The sequence below is a fragment of the Trachurus trachurus genome, assembly GCF_905171665.1.
Source record: "Trachurus trachurus genome assembly, chromosome: 10".
Taxonomy (NCBI): domain Eukaryota; kingdom Metazoa; phylum Chordata; class Actinopteri; order Carangiformes; family Carangidae; genus Trachurus; species Trachurus trachurus.
In genome coordinates this window covers 19,397,428-19,424,508 of record NC_139894.1, presented here as the reverse complement: position 1 = coordinate 19,424,508, position 27,081 = coordinate 19,397,428, and the positions used below count along the sequence as shown (strand labels likewise).

Sequence of the window (27,081 nt, the reverse complement as noted above, 5' to 3'; positions counted from 1 at the left end):
TATAATTCAATCCTTATTGGCCAGTCTAGAAGCTTGAAATTCCTTTGAATAGGCTATAATTTACTGTTTTCCCCAATAAACTACACCAGTTAGACTTTATAACAGTTTTAAGACCCGTTAACGTTTGTATGATTAAATGTTTAAAAGGTTAGTATGAAATTATATACGGGCAAATAAATAACAATTTTTTCATATTGTCCTGTGTATCGTTTACCACATGGTGTCGCTCGAGACCACAGCTATATTTGCTGGAGTATTTGTAAAACGCCTCCCTGCACGGGAAGTCTGAAAACGTCACTATAGCCAGGTTTAGACAGAGTGGGGTTGTATTTTGGCGAGAAGGGTTGTTGCTGGTGGATGTTCGTGTTTATGACGGATTAAAATGAACTGGACATAAATGATAACCGAGGATGCATCGTTCATTAAGGATGGGATCTGAGGAATATGCCTGGATTCATATTGTCATACTGCTTTGTCTTTGTGATGGCTCTACTTCGCAGTTATCTTACTCCGTTTCCGAGGAGGTGAACAAAGGCACGGTCGTGGGGAATATAGCAAAGGATTTAAACATCAACGTACATGAACTAGAGAACAGAGATCTGCGTATTGTTTCGAGTTACAGTAAGAAATATTTTGACGTGAATTTGCGGACCGGGAACCTCTTCGTTGACGACAGAATAGACAGAGAAGAGCTTTGTCCAAACACGGCGCAATGCTTCCTCAGAATACAGGCTGTCCTGAGCAACCCGATGAATGTGCACCGCATTGAGATAAACGTTTTAGATATCAATGATAACTCGCCAGACTTCGTTGAACAGTCCTATTGGTTAAATATTTCAGAATCAATGTCACCAGGAGAGAGATATCTTCTCCCAGTGGCAGTGGATTCAGACATAGGCAGCAACACAGTTAAGACCTACAAGCTGAGCCAAAATGAACATTTCTCGCTTGACGTACAGAGCGGTGGAGAACACGGCGTGTCTGCTGAGTTAGTGCTGCACAAAGCTTTAGATCGAGAGAAACAGCCGGTTCTTAAACTCATACTCACGGCTGTGGATGGAGCAAAACCACCTAGATCTGGTTCACTACAAATCAATGTTAATGTGAACGATGCAAACGATAATACACCCATTTTTAGCAGATCTCTTTATAAAGTGCATGTCAGAGAAAATGCCAATCCCGAGACACCCGTAATAAAGTTAAATGCAACAGATTTAGACGAGGGCACGAACGGTAAGATCTTATATTCATTGATCAAGCGAGGTAATATTGATCCATCTAATATTTTTAATCTGAATTCAGAAACTGGAGAAATTACCGTGAAGGGAACATTAGACTATGAGGAGACGCCTGCTTATGAAGTTAGAGTTCAGGCAATGGATCAAGGCACGTCTCCTCGTAGTGCAAATGCTAAACTACTGATAGAGATAATCGATGTGAATGACAACGCCCCAGAAATATCAGTGACGTCACTCATGTCTCCTGTAAAGGAAGACGCTGAACGTGGGACAATAGTTGCTTTAGTTACAGTGAGTGATAAAGATGGAGGCAACAATGGTGCAGCTAACTGTAAAGTAGAGGGGTCTGTTCCCTTTAAACTAAAGTCAAATTACAAAAATGATTACTCATTAGTAGTAGATGGACCACTGGACAGAGAAAACACTTGTGTTTATAATGTCACCATTACAGCCACAGATGAGGGAAGTCCCCCTCTGTCCAGCATCAGGGTCATTACTGTCCATGTTTCTGATGTCAATGATAACGCTCCTCGTTTCATGGAGCCTGTGATTAATGTTTATGTGAAAGAAAACAGTCCAACAGGGTCTGTTATTTATACGATGAATGCTTTTGATCCAGATTTGGACAGTAATGCAAAGCTGACTTACACACTGTTAGACAGCTCTCCAAAAAATGTCCCAATTTCATCGATTGTAAATATAAACAGAGAAACAGGTGATATAGTCGGTCTGCAGGCCTTTAACTTCGAGGAGTTAAAAACCTTTCAGTTTAAAGTTCAGGCCACAGACTCTGGTGTTCCTCCGCTCAGCAGCAACGTGACTGTCAATGTTTTTATCCTGGATGAGAATGACAACAGTCCCTCGGTTCTCGCACCCTATTCTGAACACGGCTCCGTTAACAGTGAGAGCATCCCCTACTCTGCTGAAGCGGGATACTTTGTGGCAAAGATCAGGGCTGTAGACGCAGACTCTGGATACAATGCACTACTTTCTTATCACCTCTCTGAGCCCAAAGGAAACAACCTGTTCAGGATCGGAACCAGCACGGGGGAAATCAGGACTAAGAGGAGAATGAGTGACAATGACCTGAAAACTCACCCCTTGGTGGTCTTGGTCTCTGATAACGGAGAACCCTCCCTGTCAGCTACTGTGTCTATTGAGGTGGTGGTGGTGGAGAGCACAGCTGACATCCAGACTCAGTTCAGACATGTGCCCATAAAGGAGGACAGCTTCTCTGCTTTAAACCTCTATCTGCTGATCGCCATTGCGTCGGTCTCAGTGATTTTTCTACTGAGTCTCATCAGTTTAATAGCTGTCAAATGTCACAGGACAGACAGCAGTTTCAGCAGGTACGGGGCCCCAATGATCACCACCCACCCTGACGGGAGCTGGTCTTACTCTAAAGCTACTCAGCAGTATGACGTCTGCTTCAGCTCAGACACGCTCAAGAGTGACGTAGTGGTTTTCCCCGCTCCGTTTCCGCCTGTAGATGGGGAGCTGATCAGTATTAATGGAGGAGACACTTTTACCAGGACTCAGACTTTACCCACTAAAGAAAAGGTATGTGTGCTTTAGTTTATTTCGCTTTACAATTTCCACTATTTTCACATTTTACCGTTTCCTCTAGCTATATAATGTGCTTATACAACTGGACCTGAAAACAAAGCAATCTAAGTACAAGCATCCTAGACCTCCGAAAGTGTCATAACAACGAGGTTCGCCCTTTCAATTTCAATTCATTTATTTTCAGGAGGACAGTGTTCAGCATTGCTTTCTAAAGAGGATGGGATGTGGTTGTACCCAATTGCAGCCAGGGTTGATTTACATTGGCAGTCCCCTTGACAGATGTTGGTATAGGCACAATACATTGAAAGAACAATACAAATAGTAATAAAATATGTTCACATGAGCATGAATGAACAAAAATGGATTCCAATAAGTTATAGAATTCAGCTACCTATTTGGTAATATCTAACAGAGCACATTTTAAGCTCCCGAGATGGTAATATTTGAAAGAATCATTTCAAAATAACACCCTGAATAGAGCACTCTCCTTGGTGCTGAAACCGTACGCAAACCCTGTCATTTTGTGAGTTATCTGGCTGCTATAGGGTTATATTAAAATACATTTTAAAATAAGATTAATATGTTTGAATTCATGTGGGAATAACATGATTGGCTTTAATGTAATTATTATTTCTATTTCATTTCATCATTGGTAGAATTCAATCCTTATTGGCCAGTGTAGAAGCTTGAAATTCCTTTGAATAGGCTATAATTTACTGTTTTCCCCAATAAACTACACCAGTTAGACTTTATAACAGTTTTAAGACCCATTAACGTTTGTATGATTAAATGTTTAAAAAGTTAGTATGAAATTATATACGGGCAAATAAATAACAATTTTTTCATGTATATTGTCCTGTGTATCGTTTACCACATGATGTCGCTCGAGACCACAGCTATATTTGCTGGAGTATTTGTAAAACGCCTCCCTGCACGGGAAGTCTGAAAACGTCACTATAGCCAGGTTTAGACAGAGTGGGGTTGTATTTTGGCGGGAAGGGTTGTTGCTGGTGGATGTTCGTGTTTATGACGGATTAAAATGAACTGGACATAAATGATAACCGAGGATGCATCGTTCATTAAGGATGGGATCTGAGGAATATGCCTGGATTCATATTGTCATACTGCTTTGTCTTTGTGATGGCTCTACTTCGCAGTTATCTTACTCCGTTTCCGAGGAGGTGAACAAAGGCACGGTCGTGGGGAATATAGCAAAGGATTTAAACATCAACGTACATGAACTAGAAAACAGAGATCTGCGTATTGTTTCGAGTTACAGTAAGAAATATTTTGACGTGAATTTGCGGACCGGGAACCTCTTCGTTGACGACAGAATAGACAGAGAAGAGCTTTGTCCAAACACGGCGCAATGCTCACTCAGAATACAGGCTGTCCTGAGCAACCCGATGAATGTGCACCGCATTGAGATAAACGTTTTAGATATCAATGATAACTCGCCAGAATTCGTTGAACAGTCCTATTGGTTAAATATTTCAGAATCACTATCACCGGGAGAGAGATATCTTCTCCCAGTGGCAGTGGATTCAGACATAGGCAGCAACACAGTTAAGACCTACAAGCTGAGCCAAAATGAACATTTCTCGTTGGATGTGCAAAGTGGTGGAGAGCACGATGTGTCTGCCGAGCTGGTGCTGCAGAAAGCTTTAGATCGAGAGAAACAGCCAGTAATTAAACTTCTCCTGACCGCTGTAGATGGAGGAAAACCTGCTCGATCTGGTTCAATACAAATAAATGTTAATGTGAATGATGCAAATGATAATGCACCAATTTTTAGCAAATCTCTTTATAAAGTGCGTGTCAGAGAAAATGCAAATCCAGGAACACCCGTAATTAAATTAAATGCAACAGATTTAGACGAGGGCACGAACGGTAAGATCTTATATTCATTGATCAAGCGAGGTAATATTGATCCATCTAATATTTTTGGTCTGAATTCTGAAACTGGAGAAATTACTGTGAAGGGAACATTAGACTATGAGGAGACGCCTGCTTATGAAGTTAGAGTTCAAGCAATGGATCAAGGCACGTCTCCTCGTAGTGCGCATGCTAAACTATTGATAGAGATAATCGATCTCAATGACAATGCCCCGGAAATATCAGTGACGTCACTCATGACTCCCGTAAAGGAAGACGCTGAGCGTGGGACAATAGTTGCTTTAGTTACAGTGAGTGATAAAGATGGAGGAAACAATGGTGCAGCTAACTGTAAAGTAGAGGGGTCTGTTCCCTTTAAACTAAAGTCCAATTACAAAAATGATTATTCATTAGTAGTAGATGGACCGCTGGACAGAGAACACACTTCTGTTTATAATGTCACCATTACAGCCACAGATGAGGGAAGTCCCCCTCTGTCCAGCATCAGGGTCATTACTGTTCATGTTTCTGATGTCAATGATAACGCTCCTCGTTTCATGGAGCCTGTGATTAATGTTTATGTGAAAGAAAACAGTCCTACAGGGTCTGTTATTTATACAATAAATGCTTTTGATCCAGATTTGAACAGTAATGCAAAGTTGACTTACACACTGTTAGACAGTTCTCCAAAAAATATCCCAATTTCATCGGTTGTAAACATAAATAGAGAAACAGGTGATATAGTCGGTCTGCAGGCCTTTAACTTCGAGGAGTTAAAAACGTTTCAGTTTAAAGTTCAGGCCACAGACTCTGGTGTTCCTCCGCTCAGCAGCAACGTGACTGTCAATGTTTTTATCCTGGATGAGAATGACAACAGTCCCTCGGTTCTCGCGCCCTATTCTGAACACGGCTCCGTTAACAGTGAGAGCATCCCCTACTCTGCTGAAGCGGGATACTTTGTGGCAAAGATCAGGGCTGTAGACTCAGACTCTGGATACAATGCGCTGCTTTCGTATCACCTCTCTGAACCCAAAGGAAACAACCTGTTCAGGATCGGAACCAGCACGGGGGAAATCAGGACTAAGAGGAGAATGAGTGACAATGACCTGAAAACTCACCCCTTGGTGGTCTTGGTCTCTGATAACGGAGAACCCTCCCTGTCAGCTACTGTGTCTATTGAGGTGGTGGTGGTTGAGAGCACAGCTGACATCCAGACTCAGTTCAGACATGTGCCCATAAAGGAGGACAGCTTCTCTGCTTTAAACCTCTATCTGCTGATCGCCATTGCGTCGGTCTCAGTGGTTTTTCTACTGAGTCTCATCAGTTTAATAGCTGTCAAATGTCACAGGACAGACAGCAGTTTCAGCCGGTACGGGGCCCCAATGATCACCACCCACCCTGACGGGAGCTGGTCTTACTCTAAAGCTACTCAGCAGTATGACGTCTGCTTCAGCTCAGACACGCTCAAGAGTGACGTAGTGGTTTTCCCCGCTCCGTTTCCGCCTGTAGATGGGGAGCTGATCAGTATTAATGGAGGAGACACTTTTACCAGGACTCAGACTTTACCCACCAAAGACAAGGTAGGCCATTTGTGCTGAGTGCTTTTTGAAACTTTACAGTGCTTTTGATCAAACATATTTCATTTTCCTGATTGCTTATACGATTCAAGAGATACGGTACTACTTCAACATAAATGATGCTATAAATAGCTATAACCGCTTCCAAATGTATCTCCTTGTTGCTGTAACTACTTACCATGATCCTCTGAGTACACTTCAAAGCGACAACATGTTGCCACTCAGTATCACAGAAAACTGGTTGTAATATATTTTGTATCCTTCCTGACTTATGTTGAGAACATGTGTTTTACACGTTGAGGCAAGTGTGCTAATATCCCACGTTTTACAAATGTTTAAGTAAACATTTTGTGTAATGTTGGGATGATTTATCTTGTTTATTGTTATGCCGCTCTCCATGGTGCTGAACTCTGTCACTCTTAGTTGAAACCCACCATCGTTTTTCCCCAGTTTAAAGCATTTTGTTGCTGTTTTGCAATAAAACTATTATTTCCCTACAATGACGTAGCAATAGCCACAACACTGCAGCCTGAAACCTTAGTTCATGGCGCTGGTGTCACTCTGCTATGATCTGCAATACTTCCTGAAACTATCAGTAGTATAAATGTGCTCTCCACTGTGATATAACTTGTGTTAATATTGTGTGGTTTCTTTACCATCCTGTGTGAATCACTCATACCTTTAGTTGATGATTAGTTCTTTACTTGTAAAATATGGCCAGGTCAAAAAATTCCATGTGGTTACACCTATTAATGTCTTAATAACACGTTAAGGCGCTAATATCGGGTTTGTTCGTTTTCACAAACCTAATACTTTCTAATAAATACTGGTTTATGTACTGCTAAACAACGATTGGCCACATGAGGTCGCAGGAGACCGCAGACATGAATGTGTCCGTATGTCCAAAACTCCTCCTCTTTGCATGGGAAAAAATGAATCGTCATCAGCCTTAGTCCACCCATGGAAGGTGCCGTGACGGGAAGGGCAGGAGTTACCACACAACAATATTACACTGGATGGAAATATCAGTGCTGGGGATAAATGATCAACTGGGTTCTGCTCCTTTGTTACAACGACAATGTGTATTCGTCGGGAAAAGGGACGCATCTGGATTGGCATTATTTTGTTTCTTTGTCTTTGTGACGGGGCTGCTTCGCAGTTATCTTACTCCGTTTCCGAGGAGGCAAACAAAGGCACGGTCGTGGGGAATATCGCAAAGGATTTAAACCTCAATGTACAGGATCTAGAAAACAGAGATCTACGTATTGTTTCGAGTTACAGTAAGAAATATTTTGACGTGAATTTGCGGACCGGGAACATCTTTGTCGACGACAGAATAGACAGAGAAGAGCTTTGCCCCAATGTGGTAAAATGCTTTTTAAGAATACAGGCTGTTTTAAACAACCCAATGAGCGTACAACGTATAGAGGTTAATGTTTTAGATATAAACGACAACTCTCCTGTTTTTATTGAAAAAACATTTTCTCTGAACATTTCTGAATCATCTTTAGAGGGAGAGCGATATTTTCTTCCAGTCGCAGTGGATTCAGACATCGGCAGCAACACAGTTAAGACCTACAAGCTGAGCCAAAATGAGCATTTCTCGCTGGATGTACAGAGCGGTGGAGAACACGGCGTGTCTGCTGAGTTAGTGCTGCACAAAGCTTTAGATCGAGAGAAACAGTCGGTAATCACGCTCCTATTAACGGCCATAGACGGAGGAAAACCACCTAGATCTGGTTCACTACAAATAATAATCAATGTAATAGATGTCAATGATAATATACCCACCTTTAGTAAATCACTTTATAAAGTGCGTGCCAAAGAAAATGCGACTCCCGGTACAAGCGTGTTTAAGTTAAATGCAACAGATTCAGACGAGGGCATGAACAGTAAGATCCTGTATTCCTTTATCAAGCGAGGTAATATTGATCCATCTGTTATTTTTGATCTGAATTCAGAAACTGGAGAAATTACTGTGAAGGGAACATTAGACTATGAGGAGACGCCGGCTTATGAAGTTAGAGTTCAGGCAATGGATCAAGGCACTGTTCCTCGTAGTGCAAATGCTAAACTGTTGATAGAGATAATCGATGCAAATGATAATGCCCCGGAAATATCAGTGACGTCACTGATGACCCCAGTAAGAGAGGACGCTGAGCGTGGGACAATAGTTGCTTTAGTGACAGTCAGTGATAAAGATGGAGGCAACAATGGTGCAGCTAACTGTAAAGTAGAGGGGTCTGTTCCCTTTAAACTAAAGTCCAATTACAAAAATGATTATTCATTAGTAGTAGATGGACCACTGGACAGAGAAAACACTTCTGATTATAATGTCACCATTACAGCCACAGATGAGGGAAGTCCCCCTCTGTCCAGCATCAGGGTCATTACTGTTCATGTTTCTGATGTCAATGATAACGCTCCTCGTTTCATGGAGCCTGTGATTAATGTTTATGTGAAAGAAAACAGTCCAACAGGGTCTGTTATTCATACAATAAATGCTTCTGATGCTGATTTGGAAAGAAATGCTAAGCTGACTTACACACTGTTAGACAGTTCTCCTAAAAATATCCCAATTTCGTCAGTTGTAAACATCAACTCAGAGACAGGAGATATAGTCAGTCTGCAGTCTTTCAACTTCGAGGAGTTAAAAACTTTCCAGTTTAAAGTTCAGGCCACAGACTCTGGTGTTCCTCCGCTTAGCAGCAACGTGACTGTCAATGTTTTTATCCTGGATGAGAATGACAACAGTCCCTCGGTTCTCGCGCCCTATTCTGAACACGGCTCCGTTAACAGTGAGAGCATCCCCTACTCTGCTGAAGCGGGATACTTTGTGGCAAAGATCAGGGCTGTAGACGCAGACTCTGGATACAATGCGCTGCTTTCTTATCACCTCTCTGAACCCAAAGGAAACAACCTGTTCAGGATCGGAACCAGCACGGGGGAAATCAGGACTAAGAGGAGAATGAGTGACAATGACCTGAAAACTCACCCCTTGGTGGTCTTGGTCTCTGATAACGGAGAACCCTCCCTGTCAGCTACTGTGTCTATTGAGGTGGTGGTGGTTGAGAGCACAGCTGACATCCAGACTCAGTTCAGACATGTGCCCATAAAGGAGGACAGCTTCTCTGCTTTAAACCTCTATCTGCTGATCGCCATTGCGTCGGTCTCAGTGATCTTTCTACTGAGCCTCATCAGTTTAATAGCTGTCAAATGTCACAGAACAGACAGCAGTTTCAGCAGGTACGGCGCCCCAATGATCACCACCCACCCTGACGGGAGCTGGTCTTACTCTAAAGCTACTCAGCAGTATGACGTCTGCTTCAGCTCAGACACGCTCAAGAGTGACGTAGTGGTTTTCCCCGCTCCGTTTCCGCCTGTAGATGGGGAGCTGATCAGTATCAATGGAGGAGACACGTTTACCAGGACTCAGACTTTACCCACCAAAGACAAGGTAGGCCATTTGTGCTGAGTGCTTTTTGAAACTTTACAGTGCTTTTGATCAAACATATTTAATTTTCCTGATTGCTTATACGATTCAAGAGATACGGTACTTCAACATAAATGATGCAATAAATAGCTATAACAGCTTCCAAATCTATCTGCTTCTTGCAGTAACTAATTTCCATGATCGTCTGAGTACTCTTCAAAGCGACAACATGTTGCCACTCAGTATCACAGAAAACTGGTTGTAATATATTTTGTATCCTTCCTAACCCTATGTTGAGAACATTTCACACCTTGAGGCAATGTGTTCCAAGACCCCGTTTTACACATGTTTAAGTAAACAGTTGTGTAATGTTGGGATGATTTATCTTGTTTACAGATAGTAGTGTTATGTCGCTCTCCATGGTGCTGAACTACGTCACCCTGTCTTTTACTTGAAACCCACCATCGTTTTTTTCCCCAGTTGAAAGCATTTCATTGCTGTTTTGTATGATTACAACTATTGCAATGAAGTAGCAATAGCCACAGCCCTGCAGCCTGAAACCTAGTTCATGTCGCTGGTGTCACTCTGCTATGATCTGCAATACTTCCTGAAACTATCTGTAGTATAAATGTGCTCTCCACGGTGATATAACTTGTGTTAATATTGTGTGGTTTCTTTACTACCCTGTATGAATCAGTCATACTTTTAGTTGATGATTAGTTGTTTATAGCCTACATTACTTGTGAGATATGGCCATCAGGTCATACAATTGCATGTGCATTATAACATAACGTATGTCTTAAGCCGCTAATATCGGGTTTGTTCTTTTTCACAAACCTAATAATTTGTTATAAATACTGGTTTATGTACTGCTAAACTACGATTGACCACATGAGGTCGCAGGAGACCGCAGACATGAATGTGTCCGTATGTCCAAAACTCCTCCTCTTTGCATGGGAAAAATGAATCGTCATCAGCCTTAGTCCACCCATGGAAGGTGCCGTGACGGGAAGGGCAGGAGTTACCACACAACAATATTACACTGGATGGAAATATCAGTGCTGGGGATAAATGATCAACTGGGTTCTGCTCCTTTGTTACAACGACAATGTGTATTCGTCGGGAAAAGGGACGCATCTGGATTGGCATTATTTTGTTTCTTTGTCTTTGTGACGGGGCTGCTTCGCAGTTATCTTACTCCGTTTCCGAGGAGGCAAACAAAGGCACGGTCGTGGGGAATATCGCAAAGGATTTAAACCTCAATGTACAGGATCTAGAAAACAGAGATCTACGTATTGTTTCGAGTTACAGTAAGAAATATTTTGACGTGAATTTGCGGACCGGGAACATCTTTGTCGACGACAGAATAGACCGAGAAGAGCTTTGCCCCAATGTTGTAAAATGCTTTTTAAGAATACAGGCTGTTTTAAACAACCCAATGAGCGTACAGCGCATAGAGGTTAATGTTTTGGATATAAACGACAATTCTCCTGTTTTTCTTGAAAAAACCTATTCTCTGAACATTTCTGAATCATCCTTAGAGGGAGAGAGATATCTTCTTCCAGTCGCAGTGGATTCAGACATCGGCAGCAACACAGTTAAGACCTACAAGCTGAGCCAAAATGAGCATTTCTCGCTGGATGTGCAGAGCGGTGGAGAACACGGCGTGTCTGCTGAGTTAGTGCTGCACAAAGCTTTAGATCGAGAGAAACAGTCGGTTATCACGCTCCTATTAACGGCCATAGACGGAGGAAAACCACCTAGATCAGGTTCACTACAAATAATAATCAATGTAATAGATGTCAATGATAATATACCCACCTTTAGTAAATCACTTTATAAAGTGCGTGTCAAAGAAAATGCGACTCCCGGTACAATTGTGATTAAGTTAAATGCGACAGATTCAGACGAGGGCATGAACAGTAAGATCCTGTATTCCTTTAACAAACGAGGTAATATTGATCCATCTGTTATTTTTGATCTGAATTCTGAAACTGGAGAAATTACTGTGAAGGGAACATTAGACTATGAGCAGACGCCTGCTTATGAAGTTAGGGTTCAGGCAATGGATCAAGGTCCTGTTCCTCGTAGTGCTCATGCTAAACTACTGATAGAGATAATCGATGCTAATGACAATGCTCCTGAAATATCAGTGACGTCACTGATGACCCCAGTAAGAGAGGACGCTGAGCGTGGGACAATAGTTGCTTTAGTTACAGTGAGTGATAAAGATGGAGGCAACAATGGTGCAGCTAACTGTAAAGTAGAGGGGTCTGTTCCCTTTAAACTAAAGTCCAATTACAAAAATGATTATTCATTAGTAGTAGATGGACCACTGGACAGAGAAAACACTTCTGATTATAATGTCACCATTACAGCCACAGATGAGGGAAGTCCCCCTCTGTCCAGCATCAGGGTCATTACTGTTCATGTTTCTGATGTCAATGATAACGCTCCTCGTTTCATGGAGCCTGTGATTAATGTTTATGTGAAAGAAAACAGTCCAACAGGGTCTGTTATTCATACAATAAATGCTTCTGATGCTGATTTGGAAAGAAATGCTAAGCTGACTTACACACTGTTAGACAGTTCTCCTAAAAATATCCCAATTTCCGCAGTTTTAAACATCAACTCAGAGACAGGAGATATAGTCAGTCTGCAGTCTTTCAACTTCGAGGAGTTAAAAACTTTCCAGTTTAAAGTTCAGGCCACAGACTCTGGTGTTCCTCCGCTCAGCAGCAACGTGACTGTCAATGTTTTTATCCTGGATGAGAATGACAACAGTCCCTCGGTTCTCGCGCCCTATTCTGAACACGGCTCCGTTAACAGTGAGAGCATCCCCTACTCTGCTGAAGCGGGATACTTTGTGGCAAAGATCAGGGCTGTAGACGCAGACTCTGGATACAATGCGCTGCTTTCTTATCACCTCTCTGAACCCAAAGGAAACAACCTGTTCAGGATCGGAACCAGCACGGGGGAAATCAGGACTAAGAGGAGAATGAGTGACAATGACCTGAAAACTCACCCCTTGGTGGTCTTGGTCTCTGATAACGGAGAACCCTCCCTGTCAGCTACTGTGTCTATTGAGGTGGTGGTGGTTGAGAGCACAGCTGACATCCAGACTCAGTTCAGACATGTGCCCATAAAGGAGGACAGCTTCTCTGCTTTAAACCTCTATCTGCTGATCGCCATTGCGTCGGTCTCAGTGATTTTTCTACTGAGTCTCATCAGTTTAATAGCTGTCAAATGTCACAGGACAGACAGCAGTTTCAGCAGGTACGGGGCCCCAATGATCACCACCCACCCTGACGGGAGCTGGTCTTACTCTAAAGCTACTCAGCAGTATGACGTCTGCTTCAGCTCAGACACGCTCAAGAGTGACGTAGTGGTTTTCCCCGCTCCGTTTCCGCCTGTAGATGGGGAGCTGATCAGTATTAATGGAGGAGACACTTTTACCAGGACTCAAACATTACCTACTAAAGAGAAGGTAGGTTATTCTTGCATATTTAATCTAGTACCGAGGTGACGTTGCCTGAAATGCAATTGTTTTCACTCACTGCGTGGAATAACATTAACTTTGATATAACATTTCATACAAGCGTGCATGAAATGTTATTTGTGACCACAGGTTTCACACATTTCCGATTAAGCACCACGCACAAATATATATTTCTGGGCATAAATGCATATTGTGTCATGGTCCATTACACGTTGAAAGAAGCCAAGTGTTTTGCTTTTATCTTTAGTTGACTGTGTGGCACAGTTAAGGAAAATCGATTTCTTTTTTAAATCACTCCATACACTAGATTATAAACATGATCAAAATCAAATTGCGAATTGCAGAGGAAAAATCATTCTGTCTTTAAGATCTCAACACTGAGTTAATCTGAGAAACAATGAACAAGTCAAAGGTATTTTTTTTCAAAGACTCGATTAGACGGCGCTCTCCGTGGTACTGAAAGAGAATTCAATGGATTTGAACACCGTGTTTTTTAATGACTTATTTTATCTGATATAACTCCTGTTTTATCAATTTAGCTCATCTGTAAATTTAACAGCTGTAAGTGACCGATTTGATTAGTCTTTTTCCCCCCTTTATTTTCTTTTTATCCGCCAAATACAACCGATTAGGCCTACATCATTTGAACTTCCCACCAGCTCCTCGTTCCATTAAAATATAACCTGGGGTTTTTTGCATCGTGAATAATATGTTTACATGCTGAAAGGTTAGTGTTTATTTGTATCATCAATATTTACAGTTATTCTCTAGCACACTTGAATCCTAAACATGCCAGGATGCACTGTATTTGAAACATTGCGAAAGACATGAGGGTCTTTTGATGTGCATTCATGCACTATTATCCACATGATGTCGCTGGAGACCGTGGATCTGACCGTTTCATTTGAAACTCCTCCCATTAGTATGGGGAAACATCCGTCATAGGCCACTATACTTTAGACACTCGGGGGTTTGGGGAAGAGACGGACAAGAGCGAGAAGGGAACAATACTGCTTTAGATGGAAAGTCTTACTCTGTGGATAAATGAGCTGTTGGGTTAATATCTTCTACCACATCAACGATGTATGTGCGACGACAAAATGGATATGGCTGGATTTGTATTACTGCTCTGCTTTGTCTTTGTGACGGGTCTGCATCGCAGTTGTCTTATTCCATTTCTGAAGAGGTGAACAAAGGCACCGTAGTCGGGAATCTCGCAAAGGATTTAAACATCAACGTGCAGGAGCTAGAAACGAGGGATCTGCGTATTGTTTCGAGTTACAGTAAGAAATATTTCCACGTGAATTTGCGAAATGGAAACCTCCTGGTTCAAGAGAGAATAGACAGAGAAGAGCTGTGTCAGAATGTAGTAAAATGCGCAATCAAAATACAAGGCGCTTTAAACAATCCAATGGATATACAACGAATCGAAGTGAATGTTCTTGATATCAATGATAACTCGCCTTCTTTTGTGGAACAATCGCATGTACTAAACATCTCCGAATCATCGTCACCAGGAGAGAGATATTTTCTCCCGGTAGCAGTGGATGCAGACACCGGCAGCAACACAGTGACGAACTATAAGCTGAGCCAAAATGAACATTTCTCGCTTGATGTGCAGAGCGGTGGAGAACACGACGTGTCTGCCGAGCTGGTGCTGCAGAAAGCTTTAGATCGAGAGAAACAGCCAGTAATTAAACTTCTCCTGACCGCTGTAGATGGAGGAAAGCCGCCCAGATCAGGGACGTTGCAGATAACCGTTAATGTTGTCGACGTAAATGACAACATTCCGACTTTCAGTAAATCTCTATATAAGGTCCGCGTCAAAGAAAACGCAACCCCTGGGACACTTGTTATGAGGTTGAATGCAACAGATTTAGACGAGGGCATTAACGGTAAGATCCGGTATACATTTATCAAGCGAGGTAATATTGATCCGTCTAATATTTTTGATCTTAATTCAGAAACTGGAGAAATTACTGTGAAGGGAACATTAGACTATGAGGAGACGCCTGCTTACGAAGTTAGAGTTCAGGCAATGGATCAAGGTATGTCTCCTCGTAGTGCACATGCTAAATTATTGATAGAGATAATCGATGTGAACGACAACGCCCCAGAAATATCAGTGACGTCACTGATGACCCCTGTAAAAGAAGATGCTGAGCGTGGGACAATAGTTGCTTTTATTACAGTAGGTGATAAAGACGGAGGCAACAATGGTGCAGCTAACTGTAAAGTAGAGGGGTCTGTTCCCTTTAAACTAAAGTCCAATTACAAAAATGATTACTCATTAGTAGTAGATGGACCACTGGACAGAGAAAACACTTGTGTTTATAATGTCACCATTACAGCCACAGATGAGGGAAGTCCCCCTCTGTCCAGCATCAGGGTCATTACTGTTCATGTTTCTGATGTCAATGATAACGCTCCTCGTTTCATGGAGCCTGTGATTAATGTTTATGTGAAGGAAAATAGTCCAACAGGGTCTGTTATTCATACAATAAATGCTTCTGATGCTGATTTGGAAAGAAATGCTAAGCTGACTTACACACTGTTAGACAGTTCTCCTAAAAATATCCCAATTTCCTCAGTTTTAAACATCAACTCAGAGACAGGAGATATAGTCAGTCTGCAGTCTTTCAACTTCGAGGAGCTAAAAACCTTTCAGTTTAAAGTTCAGGCCACAGACTCTGGTGTTCCTCCGCTCAGCAGCAACGTGACTGTCAATGTTTTTATCCTGGATGAGAATGACAACAGTCCCTCGGTTCTCGCGCCCTATTCTGAACACGGCTCCGTTAACAGTGAGAGCATCCCCTACTCTGCTGAAGCGGGATACTTTGTGGCAAAGATCAGGGCTGTAGACGCAGACTCTGGATACAATGCGCTGCTTTCTTATCACCTCTCTGAACCCAAAGGAAACAACCTGTTCAGGATCGGAACCAGCACGGGGGAAATCAGGACTAAGAGGAGAATGAGTGACAATGACCTGAAAACTCACCCCTTGGTGGTCTTGGTCTCTGATAACGGAGAACCCTCCCTGTCAGCTACTGTGTCTATTGAGGTGGTGGTGGTTGAGAGCACAGCTGACATCCAGACTCAGTTCAGACATGTGCCCATAAAGGAGGACAGCTTCTCTGCTTTAAACCTCTATCTGCTGATCGCCATTGCGTCGGTCTCAGTGATTTTTCTACTGAGTCTCATCAGTTTAATAGCTGTCAAATGTCACAGGACAGACAGCAGTTTCAGCAGGTACGGCGCCCCAATGATCACCACCCACCCTGACGGGAGCTGGTCTTACTCTAAAGCTACTCAGCAGTATGACGTCTGCTTCAGCTCAGACACGCTCAAGAGTGACGTAGTGGTTTTCCCCGCTCCGTTTCCGCCTGTGGATGGGGAGCTGATCAGTATTAATGGAGGAGATACTTTTACCAGGACTCAAACATTACCTACTAAAGAGAAGGTAGGTTATTCTTGCATATTTAATCTAGCACCAAGGTGACGTTGCCTGAAATGCAATTGTTTTCACCCACTGCGTGGAATAACATTAACTTTGATATAACATTTCATACAAGCGTGCATGAAATGTTATTTGTGACCACAGGTTTCACACATTTCCGATTAAGCACCACGCACAATTACATATTTCTGGGCATAAATGCATATTGTGTCATGGTCCATTATGGTTGAATGAAGCCAAGTGTTTTGCTTTTATCTTTAGTTGACTGTGTGGCACAGTTCAGGAAAATCGATTTCTTTTTTAAATCACTCCATACACTAGATTATAAACATGATCAAAATCAAATTGCGAATTGCAGAGGAAAAATCATTCTGTCTTTAAGATCTCAACACTGAGTTAATCTGAGAAACAATTAACAAGTCAAAGGTATTTTTTTTCAAAGACTCGATTTGACGGCGCTCTCCGTGGTACTGAAAGAGAATTCAATGGATTTGAACACCGTGTTTTTTAATGACTTATTTTATCTGATATAACTCTTGTTTTATCAATTTAGCTCATCTGTAAATTTAACAGCTGTAAGTGACCGATTTGATTAGTCTTTTTTCCCCCTTTATTTTCATTTTATCCGCCAAATACAACCGATTACATCATTTGAACTTCCCACCAGCTCCTCGTTCCATTAAAATATAACCTGGGGTTTTTTGCATCGTGAATAATGTTTACATGCTGAAAGTTTAGTGTTTATTTGTATCATCAATATTTACAGTTATTCTCTAGCACACTTGAATCCTAAACTTGCCAGGATGCACTGTGTTTGAAACATTGCGAAAGACATGAGGGTCTTTTGATGTGCATTCATGCACTATTATCCACATGATGTCGCTGGAGACCGTGGATCTGACCGTTTCATTTGAAACTCCTCCCATTAGTATGGGGAAACATCCGTCATAGGCCACTATACTTTAGACACTCGGGGGTTTGGGGAAGAGACTGACAAGAGCGAGAAGGGAACAATACTGCTTTAGATGGAAAATCTTACTCTGTGGATAAATGAGCTGTTGTTGGGTTAATATCTTCTACCACATCAACGATGTATGTGCGACGACAAAATGGATATGGCTGGATTTGTATCGCTGCTCTGCTTTGTCTTTGTGACGGCTCTGCATCGCAGTTGTCTTACTCCATTTCTGAAGAGGTGAACAAAGGCACCGTAGTGGGGAATCTCGCAAAGGATTTAAACATCAACGTGCAGGAGCTAGAAACGAGGGATCTGCGTATTGTTTCGAGTTACAGTAAGAAATATTTCCACGTGAATTTGCGGAATGGAAACCTCCTGGTTCAAGAGAGAATAGACAGAGAAGAGCTGTGTCCGAATGTAGTAAAATGCTCAATCAAAATACAAGGCGCTTTAAACAATCCAATGGATATACAACGAATCGAAGTGAATGTTCTTGATATCAATGATAACTCGCCTTCTTTTGTGGAACAATCGCATGTACTAAACATCTCCGAATCATCGTCACCAGGAGAGAGATATTTTCTCCCGGTAGCAGTGGATGCAGACACCGGCAGCAACACAGTGACGAACTACAAGCTGAGCCAAAATGAACATTTCTCGCTTGATGTGCAGAGCGGTGGAGAACACGACGTGTCTGCCGAGCTGGTGCTGCAGAAAGCTTTAGATCGAGAGAAACAGCCAGTAATTAAACTTCTCCTGACCGCTGTAGATGGAGGAAAGCCGCCCAGATCAGGGACGTTACAGTTAACCGTTAATGTTGTCGACGTAAATGACAACATTCCGACTTTCAGTAAATCTCTATATAAGGTCCGCGTCAAAGAAAACGCAACCCCTGGGACACTTGTGATGAAGTTGAATGCAACAGATTTAGACGAGGGCATGAACAGTAAGATCCTGTATTCCTTTATCAAGCGAGGTAATATTGATCCATCTAATATGTTTGATCTGAATGCAGAAACTGGAGAAATCACCGTGAAGGGAACATTAGACTATGAGGAGACACCTGCTTATGAAGTTAGAGTTCAGGCAATGGATCAAGGTCCTGTTCCACGTAGTGCACATGCTAAATTGTTGATAGAGATAATCGATGTAAATGACAACGCCCCAGAAATATCAGTGACGTCACTGATGACCCCTGTAAAAGAAGATGCTGAGCGTGGGACAATAGTTGCTTTTATTACAGTAGGTGATAAAGATGGAGGCAACAATGGTGCAGCTAACTGTAAAGTAGAGGGGTCTGTTCCCTTTAAACTAAAGTCCAATTACAAAAATGATTATTCATTAGTAGTAGATGGACCACTGGACAGAGAAAACACTTCTGATTATAATGTCACCATTACAGCCACAGATGAGGGAAGTCCCCCTCTGTCCAGCATCAGGGTCATTACTGTTCATGTTTCTGATGTCAATGATAACGCTCCTCGTTTCATGGAGCCTGTGATTAATGTTTATGTGAAAGAAAACAGTCCAACAGGGTCTGTTATTCATACAATAAATGCTTCTGATGCTGATTTGGACAGTAATGCAAAGCTGACTTACACACTGTTAGACAGTTCTCCAAAAAATATCCCAATTTCGTCAGTTGTAAACATCAACTCAGAGACAGGAGATATAGTCAGTCTGCAGGCCTTTAACTTTGAGGAGTTAAAAACCTTTCAGTTTAAAGTTCAGGCCACAGACTCTGGTGTTCCTCCGCTCAGCAGCAACGTGACTGTCAATGTTTTTATCCTGGATGAGAATGACAACAGTCCCTCGGTTCTCGCGCCCTATTCTGAACACGGCTCCGTTAACAGTGAGAGCATCCCCTACTCTGCTGAAGCGGGATACTTTGTGGCAAAGATCAGGGCTGTAGACGCAGACTCTGGATACAATGCGCTGCTTTCTTATCACCTCTCTGAACCCAAAGGAAACAACCTGTTCAGGATCGGAACCAGCACGGGGGAAATCAGGACTAAGAGGAGAATGAGTGACAATGACCTGAAAACTCACCCCTTGGTGGTCTTGGTCTCTGATAACGGAGAACCCTCCCTGTCAGCTACTGTGTCTATTGAGGTGGTGGTGGTTGAGAGCACAGCTGACATCCAGACTCAGTTCAGACATGTGCCCATAAAGGAGGACAGCTTCTCTGCTTTAAACCTCTATCTGCTGATCGCCATTGCGTCGGTCTCAGTGATTTTTCTACTGAGTCTCATCAGTTTAATAGCTGTCAAATGTCACAGGACAGACAGCAGTTTCAGCAGGTACGGGGCCCCAATGATCACCACCCACCCTGACGGGAGCTGGTCTTACTCTAAAGCTACTCAGCAGTATGACGTCTGCTTCAGCTCAGACACGCTCAAGAGTGACGTAGTGGTTTTCCCCGCTCCGTTTCCGCCTGTAGATGGAGAGCTGATCAGTATTAATGGAGGAGACACGTTTACCAGGACTCAGACTTTACCCACTAAAGAGAAGGTGAGTTGCGAAATATTAGCTCACTGCCCTTGAACAATTATTTACAAAACGTGACAATATAATACTGTTGCATTTAAACAAATATCCGTTTTAAGTGACTTGAGGGAATATCCTCCAAGTTGATTCGTAGGGTGCTGTCCGTGGTGCTGGAAATGGATGCTTTATCTTTACTTTCCTTTTTTTGGCTCACATTCCAAAAACACTGACTTGAAAGAGTTGCATTCTACTATTCTTCATTTGCTGCAGGCTGTCAATTACTCAAACCTTTATTGTTATCTGTTCTTTAAACGCAATACAGATAAACGCAACAGTCAAAAGTTGACTGCGTGCTGAGAAGGTTCAAGTGATAGGCAAGATCATGGTGATATTGTTTATGGCTGATAGTAACGTGTCTATTTCTCTTTATTGTCAATGCTTTTGAACTCGTGCCTTTCCTTTTTATTTTCCCCGTGTATTGCACTAGTTTCCGAGATTTGTGTCTTATGTGTTTTATTTAATCAATTCAAAACTTTAAGGTGATGTATAGGTGTTTCAATAGTGTGGATGGAACCCGATACTTCAAACTGTTTTGATATCCAAGTTGTAACACACGGGGTCGCTATTGACCATATATTTTTGTGAGTTCAGTGTTTTCAGTCCCCTCCCTTCCTTGTGACGCTCGGCAAACTGCGATTGCATTGTGAGGGAAACGCGGATGGCAATGAAACATAACGGACTGGAGTGTATGGGATTAAAAATGCTGGTCGACCGAGCAGCATTTTGTGGATAAATATCATTTGTATCGCGTCTCTCCTTGAACAGCAGCGATGAGCAAAAGGAATAACGAACTCCTGTTTTGGTGGTTGATGCTGTTTTTATCTGACTGGTCTGCAGCTCAGATATCATACTCTGTTTCTGAGGAGGCAGACAAAGGGACGGTCGTGGGGAATCTTGCTAAGGATTTACACATAAACGTCCGAGAACTGCAAACGAGGAATCTGAATCTCGTGTCTGGTTACAGTAAGAAATATTTCGAAGCAAATGTTAAAACGGGGGATCTTTGTGTAAATGAACGAATAGACCGCGAGGAGCTTTGTCCAAACACGAACAAATGTACGCTGAACTTAGAGGCCATACTGAGTAATCCTATGGTTCTCCACCGCATCGAGGTTGTAATTGTTGATTTAAATGATAATGCACCAACGTTTGACGAAAAGGCACATTCCCTTAACATTTCAGAACTGTCACCTACAGGCGAACACTTTTTGCTTCCTCTGGCTCTTGACGCAGATACAGGCAGCAATTCAATAAAGACTTATAAATTAAGCTCAAATGAGTATTTCTCCTTAGATGTACAGAGCAGTGAAGAGCATAGTGTATCTGCCGAATTAGTACTGGTAAAACCTTTGGATCGAGAAAAGCAAGCAGCTGTTAAACTAACACTGACCGCTGTGGACGGAGGAAAGCCTCCTAAAACAGGTACATTACAGATACATGTAGATGTCTTGGATGTCAATGATAACACTCCATCATTCAGCAAAACCCTTTATAAGGCACGCGTAAATGAAAATGCTCCAACTGGATCATTAGTAATTCAACTTAATGCCACAGATTTAGATGAGGGGGAAAATGGGAGAGTCGTTTACTCTTTTGTTAAGCGTGGAAACGTAAATCCAGCAAAACTCTTCAATATAAACTCTGAAACTGGGGAAATTACTGTTAAAGACAATCTGGATTACGAAGCACAACCAGTTTATGAAATCCATGTTCAAGCAACAGACAGAGCTGTATCGCCTCGGAGAGCGAATGGAAAGCTGCTGGTCGAGGTTGTCGATGTGAATGACAATGCCCCAGAAATTGTAGTGACGTCACTCATGAACCCAGTCAAAGAAGATGCCGAAATAGGAAACGTTGTGGCTTTAGTAACAGTGACTGATATAGACGGTGGTAAAAACGGTCAGACTAATTGTAAACTACTTGGTTCTGCACCTTTTAAGCTCAAGTCAAATTATAAAAATTACTACTCCTTAGTTGTGGACGGCCCTCTGGATAGAGAAGGAAGCTCTTCTTATAATGTCACTATTGCGGCGACTGATGAAGGGACCCCGCCTTTATCAACAAGCAGCGTTATTACTGTCCATGTCTCTGACGTCAACGACAACGCACCTCGTTTCCTTGAACCTGTGATTAACATTTATGTTAAAGAAAATAGTCCAGTTGGAGCTCAAATCTATACAATAACTGCAGTCGATGCTGATACAAATGAAAATGCGAGAGTGACATACTCATTCAATGGTGATTCAAAAAGTATTCCTATAACTTCAGCCGTAAACATTAACTCGGAGACAGGGGATATAGTCAGTTTACAGTCTTTTAACTACGAGGAGTTAAAAACGTTTCAGTTTAAAGTTCAGGCCACAGACTCTGGTGTTCCTCCGCTCAGCAGCAACGTGACTGTCAATGTTTTTATCCTGGATGAGAATGACAACAGTCCCTCGGTTCTCGCGCCCTATTCTGAACACGGCTCCGTTAACAGTGAGAGCATCCCCTACTCTGCTGAAGCGGGATACTTTGTGGCAAAGATCAGGGCTGTAGATGCAGACTCTGGATACAACGCGCTGCTTTCTTATCACCTCTCTGAACCCAAAGGAAACAACCTGTTCAGGATCGGAACCAGCACGGGGGAAATCAGGACTAAGAGGAGAATGAGTGACAATGACCTGAAAACTCACCCCTTGGTGGTCTTGGTCTCTGATAACGGAGAACCCTCCCTGTCAGCTACTGTGTCTATTGAGGTGGTGGTGGTTGAGAGCACAGCTGACATCCAGACTCAGTTCAGACATGTGCCCATAAAGGAGGACAGCTTCTCTGCTTTAAACCTCTATCTGCTGATCGCCATTGCGTCGGTCTCAGTGATTTTTCTACTGAGCCTCATCAGTTTAATAGCTGTCAAATGTCACAGGACAGACAGCAGTTTCAGCAGGTACGGGGCCCCAATGATCACCACCCACCCTGACGGGAGCTGGTCTTACTCTAAAGCTACTCAGCAGTATGACGTCTGCTTCAGCTCAGACACGCTCAAGAGTGACGTAGTGGTTTTCCCCGCTCCGTTTCCGCCTGTAGATGGGGAGCTGATCAGTATTAATGGAGGAGACACTTTTACCAGGACTCAAACATTACCTACTAAAGAAAAGGTGAGTTGATGCTAACTGAAAGGTGTATCTTTCTGATGTTAGAATTATAGTAATCAGATTACTAGATCTGGGAAATTTTCAGCACTAAATAACTTTTCCGTATAGGCCTTCGTCTTTGTGACTTTGAAACCAACGCGTTCAAAAGTGGTACTGTGGGGGCAAAAAAATTTGAATGAGCTGACACATTTTCTCCTCGAGAGATAATTCACTATGTTTCTGGATGTTGTTGAATAACGGAATTTGAAGAATAGATGTCGCTGGTTAAGATATTTGACTAGTGAGCAGCCATGGCGCTGTCCAGGGTGCTGAAATCTAAAATGGTTTTGTTGAGCGCCTGAGTGAAGGTGGCTGGCTTCTGTATTATTTAGAACTTGGCTGCAGATTAAGCAACGTGTCTTTAATGTGTTTTTCTATTGTATTAGAAAACTGATACAGTTTTTCCCATGCACCATTAACGTATTTTGTAGCGAACAAGGTTTTGTATGATTTACAGAAACAGATTACGCCGATGATTACACTGTTTCGCCCTTCAGCACGAGTATCGACTGCATTCATTGTATACACCCTTCTACATTAGCACAAAAATAACAGTTGGTGTCGCTGGAGACCATATTATTTGTGTGGCTCCTTTTTCCAGGACTCCTCCTCTGCTTGCGACGCGTCAGTACTCCACCACTGCTTTGTCAGAAATTATACAAATGGTCCCAAGACGGAGAGAGCTTCATCTGTTACTCATTTAAAGTGTGGACATGTTCGAAAATGATTATTTCTTTCACTCTGTGTCAGCAATGGGACGTGGAGGACTGACGGTCACGGTTTGGATACAGATAATAGCTTTGCTTTGTTTGTGTGATGGGTCGGCGGCGCAGCTCTCGTTCTCCGTTTCCGAGGAGGTTGACAAAGGAACGGTGGTGGGAAATCTCGCTAAGGAATTACAAATTAACGTCAATGAACTGGAGAAACGGGACCTGCGAGTTGTCGCTGGGAATTCTAAGCAATATTTCGACGTGGATTTAAAGACCGGCGCACTGTATGTTTGTGATAGGATTGATCGAGAAGAGCTCTGCCCAAATACGGCAAAATGTTCCCTGAATATAGAAGCGATTCTAAGCCACCCAATGCATCTGCATCGCATAGAGGTCCAGATTATTGATATAAACGATAATGCGCCGTCGTTTCATGAAAGCGAGAAGACTTTCAGTATTTTAGAATCATCTTTTCCGGGGGAGAGGTATTTACTCCCAATGGCAAATGACGCAGACACGGGCAGTAATTCGGTAAAGAGCTACAAGCTGAGTCCAAATGAGTATTTTTCACTGGATGTACAGAGCGGCGGACAGCACAGTGAGTCTGCAGAGTTAGTGCTCCAGAAATCTCTAGACAGGGAGAAACAGTCTGTTATCCATCTGACTTTAACTGCTCTGGACGGAGGAAAACCTGCTCGAACAGGAACATTAAAAATTGTCGTAAATGTCATAGACACAAACGACAATGTTCCGTTATTTAGTCAACCTCTGTATAAGGCCCAGGTCACTGAAAATGCTCAATTTCAGACTTCCATACTGACTGTAAGTGCTACAGATTTAGATGAGGGGATAAATGGTGAGATTATATATTCATTTATTAAGAGAGGAAATTTTAATCCAGAATCTTTGTTTTCAATAGACCCAGACACAGGTGAGATAACTGTGACAGGGAAAGTAGACTATGAAGAGAATACAGCATATGATATTCGTGTACAGGCAAGAGACAAAGGTGCACCTTCTCGAAGTGTGCATGGAAAGGTGTTAGTTGAAGTTAAAGATGTGAATGACAACATACCTGAAATCATTATCACATCTATTATGAGCCCTGTAAAGGAGGATGCTGAAATAGGTACAGTGGTTGCTTTGGTAACTGTGACTGATAAGGACGGGGGTAATAATGGTCTAACAACTGCAAAAATTATTGGGCTGGTGCCTTTTAAACTTAAGCTCAACTACAAAAATTATTATTCATTAACAGTCGATGGACCGCTTGACAGAGAGACTGTCTCTCAATATAATGTCACCATCATGGCCACTGATGAAGGCACTCCACCTCTCTCCAGTACCAGTGTTATTCCTGTTCACATTTCTGATGTAAATGACAACACCCCTCTCTTCTTAGAGCCTATGATTAATGTATATGTGAAGGAAAATAGTGCAGTGGGAGCAACTATCTTCACTATAACTTCAGCTGACCCTGATATTGAAGAAAATGCAAAAGTGACATATTCTTTATTGGACAGTACCTCCAAAAATATTCCTATAACATCTGTCTTAAACATAAACTCAGAGACAGGAGATATAGTCAGTCTACAGTCATTTAACTACGAGGAGTTAAAAACCTTTCAGTTTAAAGTTCAGGCCACAGACTCTGGTGTTCCTCCGCTCAGCAGCAACGTGACCGTCAATGTTTTTATCCTGGATGAGAATGACAACAGTCCCTCGGTTCTCGCGCCCTATTCTGAACACGGCTCCGTTAACAGTGAGAGCATCCCCTACTCTGCTGAAGCGGGATACTTTGTGGCAAAGATCAGGGCTGTAGACGCAGACTCTGGATACAATGCGCTGCTTTCTTATCACCTCTCTGAGCCCAAAGGAAACAACCTGTTCAGGATCGGAACCAGCACGGGGGAAATCAGGACTAAGAGGAGAATGAGTGACAATGACCTGAAAACTCACCCCTTGGTGGTCTTGGTCTCTGATAACGGAGAACCCTCCCTGTCAGCTACTGTGTCTATTGAGGTGGTGGTGGTTGAGAGCACAGCTGACATCCAGACTCAGTTCAGACATGTGCCCATAAAGGAGGACAGCTTCTCTGCTTTAAACCTCTATCTGCTGATCGCCATTGCGTCGGTCTCAGTGATTTTTCTACTGAGTCTCATCAGTTTAATAGCTGTCAAATGTCACAGGACAGACAGCAGTTTCAGCAGGTACGGCGCCCCAATGATCACCACCCACCCTGACGGGAGCTGGTCTTACTCTAAAGCTACTCAGCAGTATGACGTCTGCTTCAGCTCAGACACGCTCAAGAGTGACGTAGTGGTTTTCCCCGCTCCGTTTCCGCCTGTAGATGGGGAGCTGATCAGTATTAATGGAGGAGACACTTTTACCAGAACCCAGACTTTACCTACTAAAGAAAAGGTGAGTTGATGAGTTGAGTTTCACCCTAAAGGTTTAATATATTTAGGCTTGACACAAAGAAAATAGGCTACATCCTCTCCTAGGAATTGACATACTTCACGTGTTGTAACATTGCTGCATTTGATGAGCTGTATAAGCGTTTCCTTTTGTTTGCCCTTGTGAACAGATCTCTCTTTCGCTGCCCGCTTTGGTAATAGGCTATGCGCTGTCCATGGTACTGAAATATCAACCGCCTGAACTGCTCTTTCTCATAACGAACAGACGAGTGCGTAGAAGCAGGGTGTCTTTTCGTTACCTGGCTTGAATACATTAAAACTGTCCGCAGGATAAATTGTACTACTGAACTGGTTATCATTGTGTCTACAAGTACGTTCACGTGAAAGAGGCGGAGTTAAAATATCAAGCATTTCATAATCATAAAGTAAATTTACAATCGCAGAAAATCTTGAACGCAGGCTATCACACAGTCTCCCAATGTCATTATGAGCTGCAATGATAGAGGAAAAGTGCAAAAGCACCAACATTATTTTTTCGCAATTTCAATTTACCTACTGGTTACCTAGTACTCATTTTGTGCGAGGATCTCTCCCTTTAAATGTTGGAATCAGAGTGGAAACATTGAAAGTA

General features: G+C 42.5%; 7 protein-coding genes across 7 annotated transcripts in view; all 7 read left to right on the top strand.

Moving 5' to 3' along the window:
* The window catches only part of LOC310992220 (protocadherin alpha-8-like), a gene marked incomplete at both ends in the record, with an annotated part of 130,723 nt that overhangs the window by 53,905 nt on the left and 49,737 nt on the right, over positions 1-27,081 (top strand). The gene's annotated exons all lie outside the window — the stretch shown is intronic.
* On the top strand, positions 429-2,813 carry LOC310992905 (protocadherin alpha-C2-like; the record flags this gene model as incomplete). Its single annotated transcript, XM_083981136.1, has 1 exon — positions 429-2,813. One exon carries the CDS (start codon positions 429-431, stop codon positions 2,811-2,813), a length of 2,385 nt encoding a protein of 794 aa, XP_083837262.1.
* On the top strand, positions 3,890-9,731 carry LOC310992904 (protocadherin alpha-2-like; the record flags this gene model as incomplete). The annotated part of the gene is made up of 2 exons (XM_083981135.1): positions 3,890-4,192; positions 7,647-9,731. 2 exons carry the CDS (start codon positions 3,890-3,892, stop codon positions 9,729-9,731), a joined length of 2,388 nt encoding a protein of 795 aa, XP_083837261.1.
* LOC310992903 (protocadherin alpha-3-like) lies at positions 10,798-16,687 on the top strand (the record flags this gene model as incomplete). Its single annotated transcript, XM_083981134.1, has 2 exons — positions 10,798-11,355; positions 14,831-16,687. 2 exons carry the CDS (start codon positions 10,798-10,800, stop codon positions 16,685-16,687), a joined length of 2,415 nt encoding a protein of 804 aa, XP_083837260.1.
* LOC310992902 (protocadherin alpha-3-like) lies at positions 17,736-20,147 on the top strand (the record flags this gene model as incomplete). The annotated part of the gene is made up of 1 exon (XM_083981133.1): positions 17,736-20,147. One exon carries the CDS (start codon positions 17,736-17,738, stop codon positions 20,145-20,147), a length of 2,412 nt encoding a protein of 803 aa, XP_083837259.1.
* LOC310992901 (protocadherin alpha-3-like) lies at positions 20,921-23,296 on the top strand (the record flags this gene model as incomplete). The annotated part of the gene is made up of 1 exon (XM_083981132.1): positions 20,921-23,296. The coding sequence occupies one exon, from the start codon at positions 20,921-20,923 to the stop codon at positions 23,294-23,296; it is 2,376 nt and encodes a 791-aa protein (XP_083837258.1).
* Positions 24,076-26,463, top strand: LOC310992900 (protocadherin alpha-2-like; the record flags this gene model as incomplete). Its single annotated transcript, XM_083981131.1, has 1 exon — positions 24,076-26,463. The coding sequence occupies one exon, from the start codon at positions 24,076-24,078 to the stop codon at positions 26,461-26,463; it is 2,388 nt and encodes a 795-aa protein (XP_083837257.1).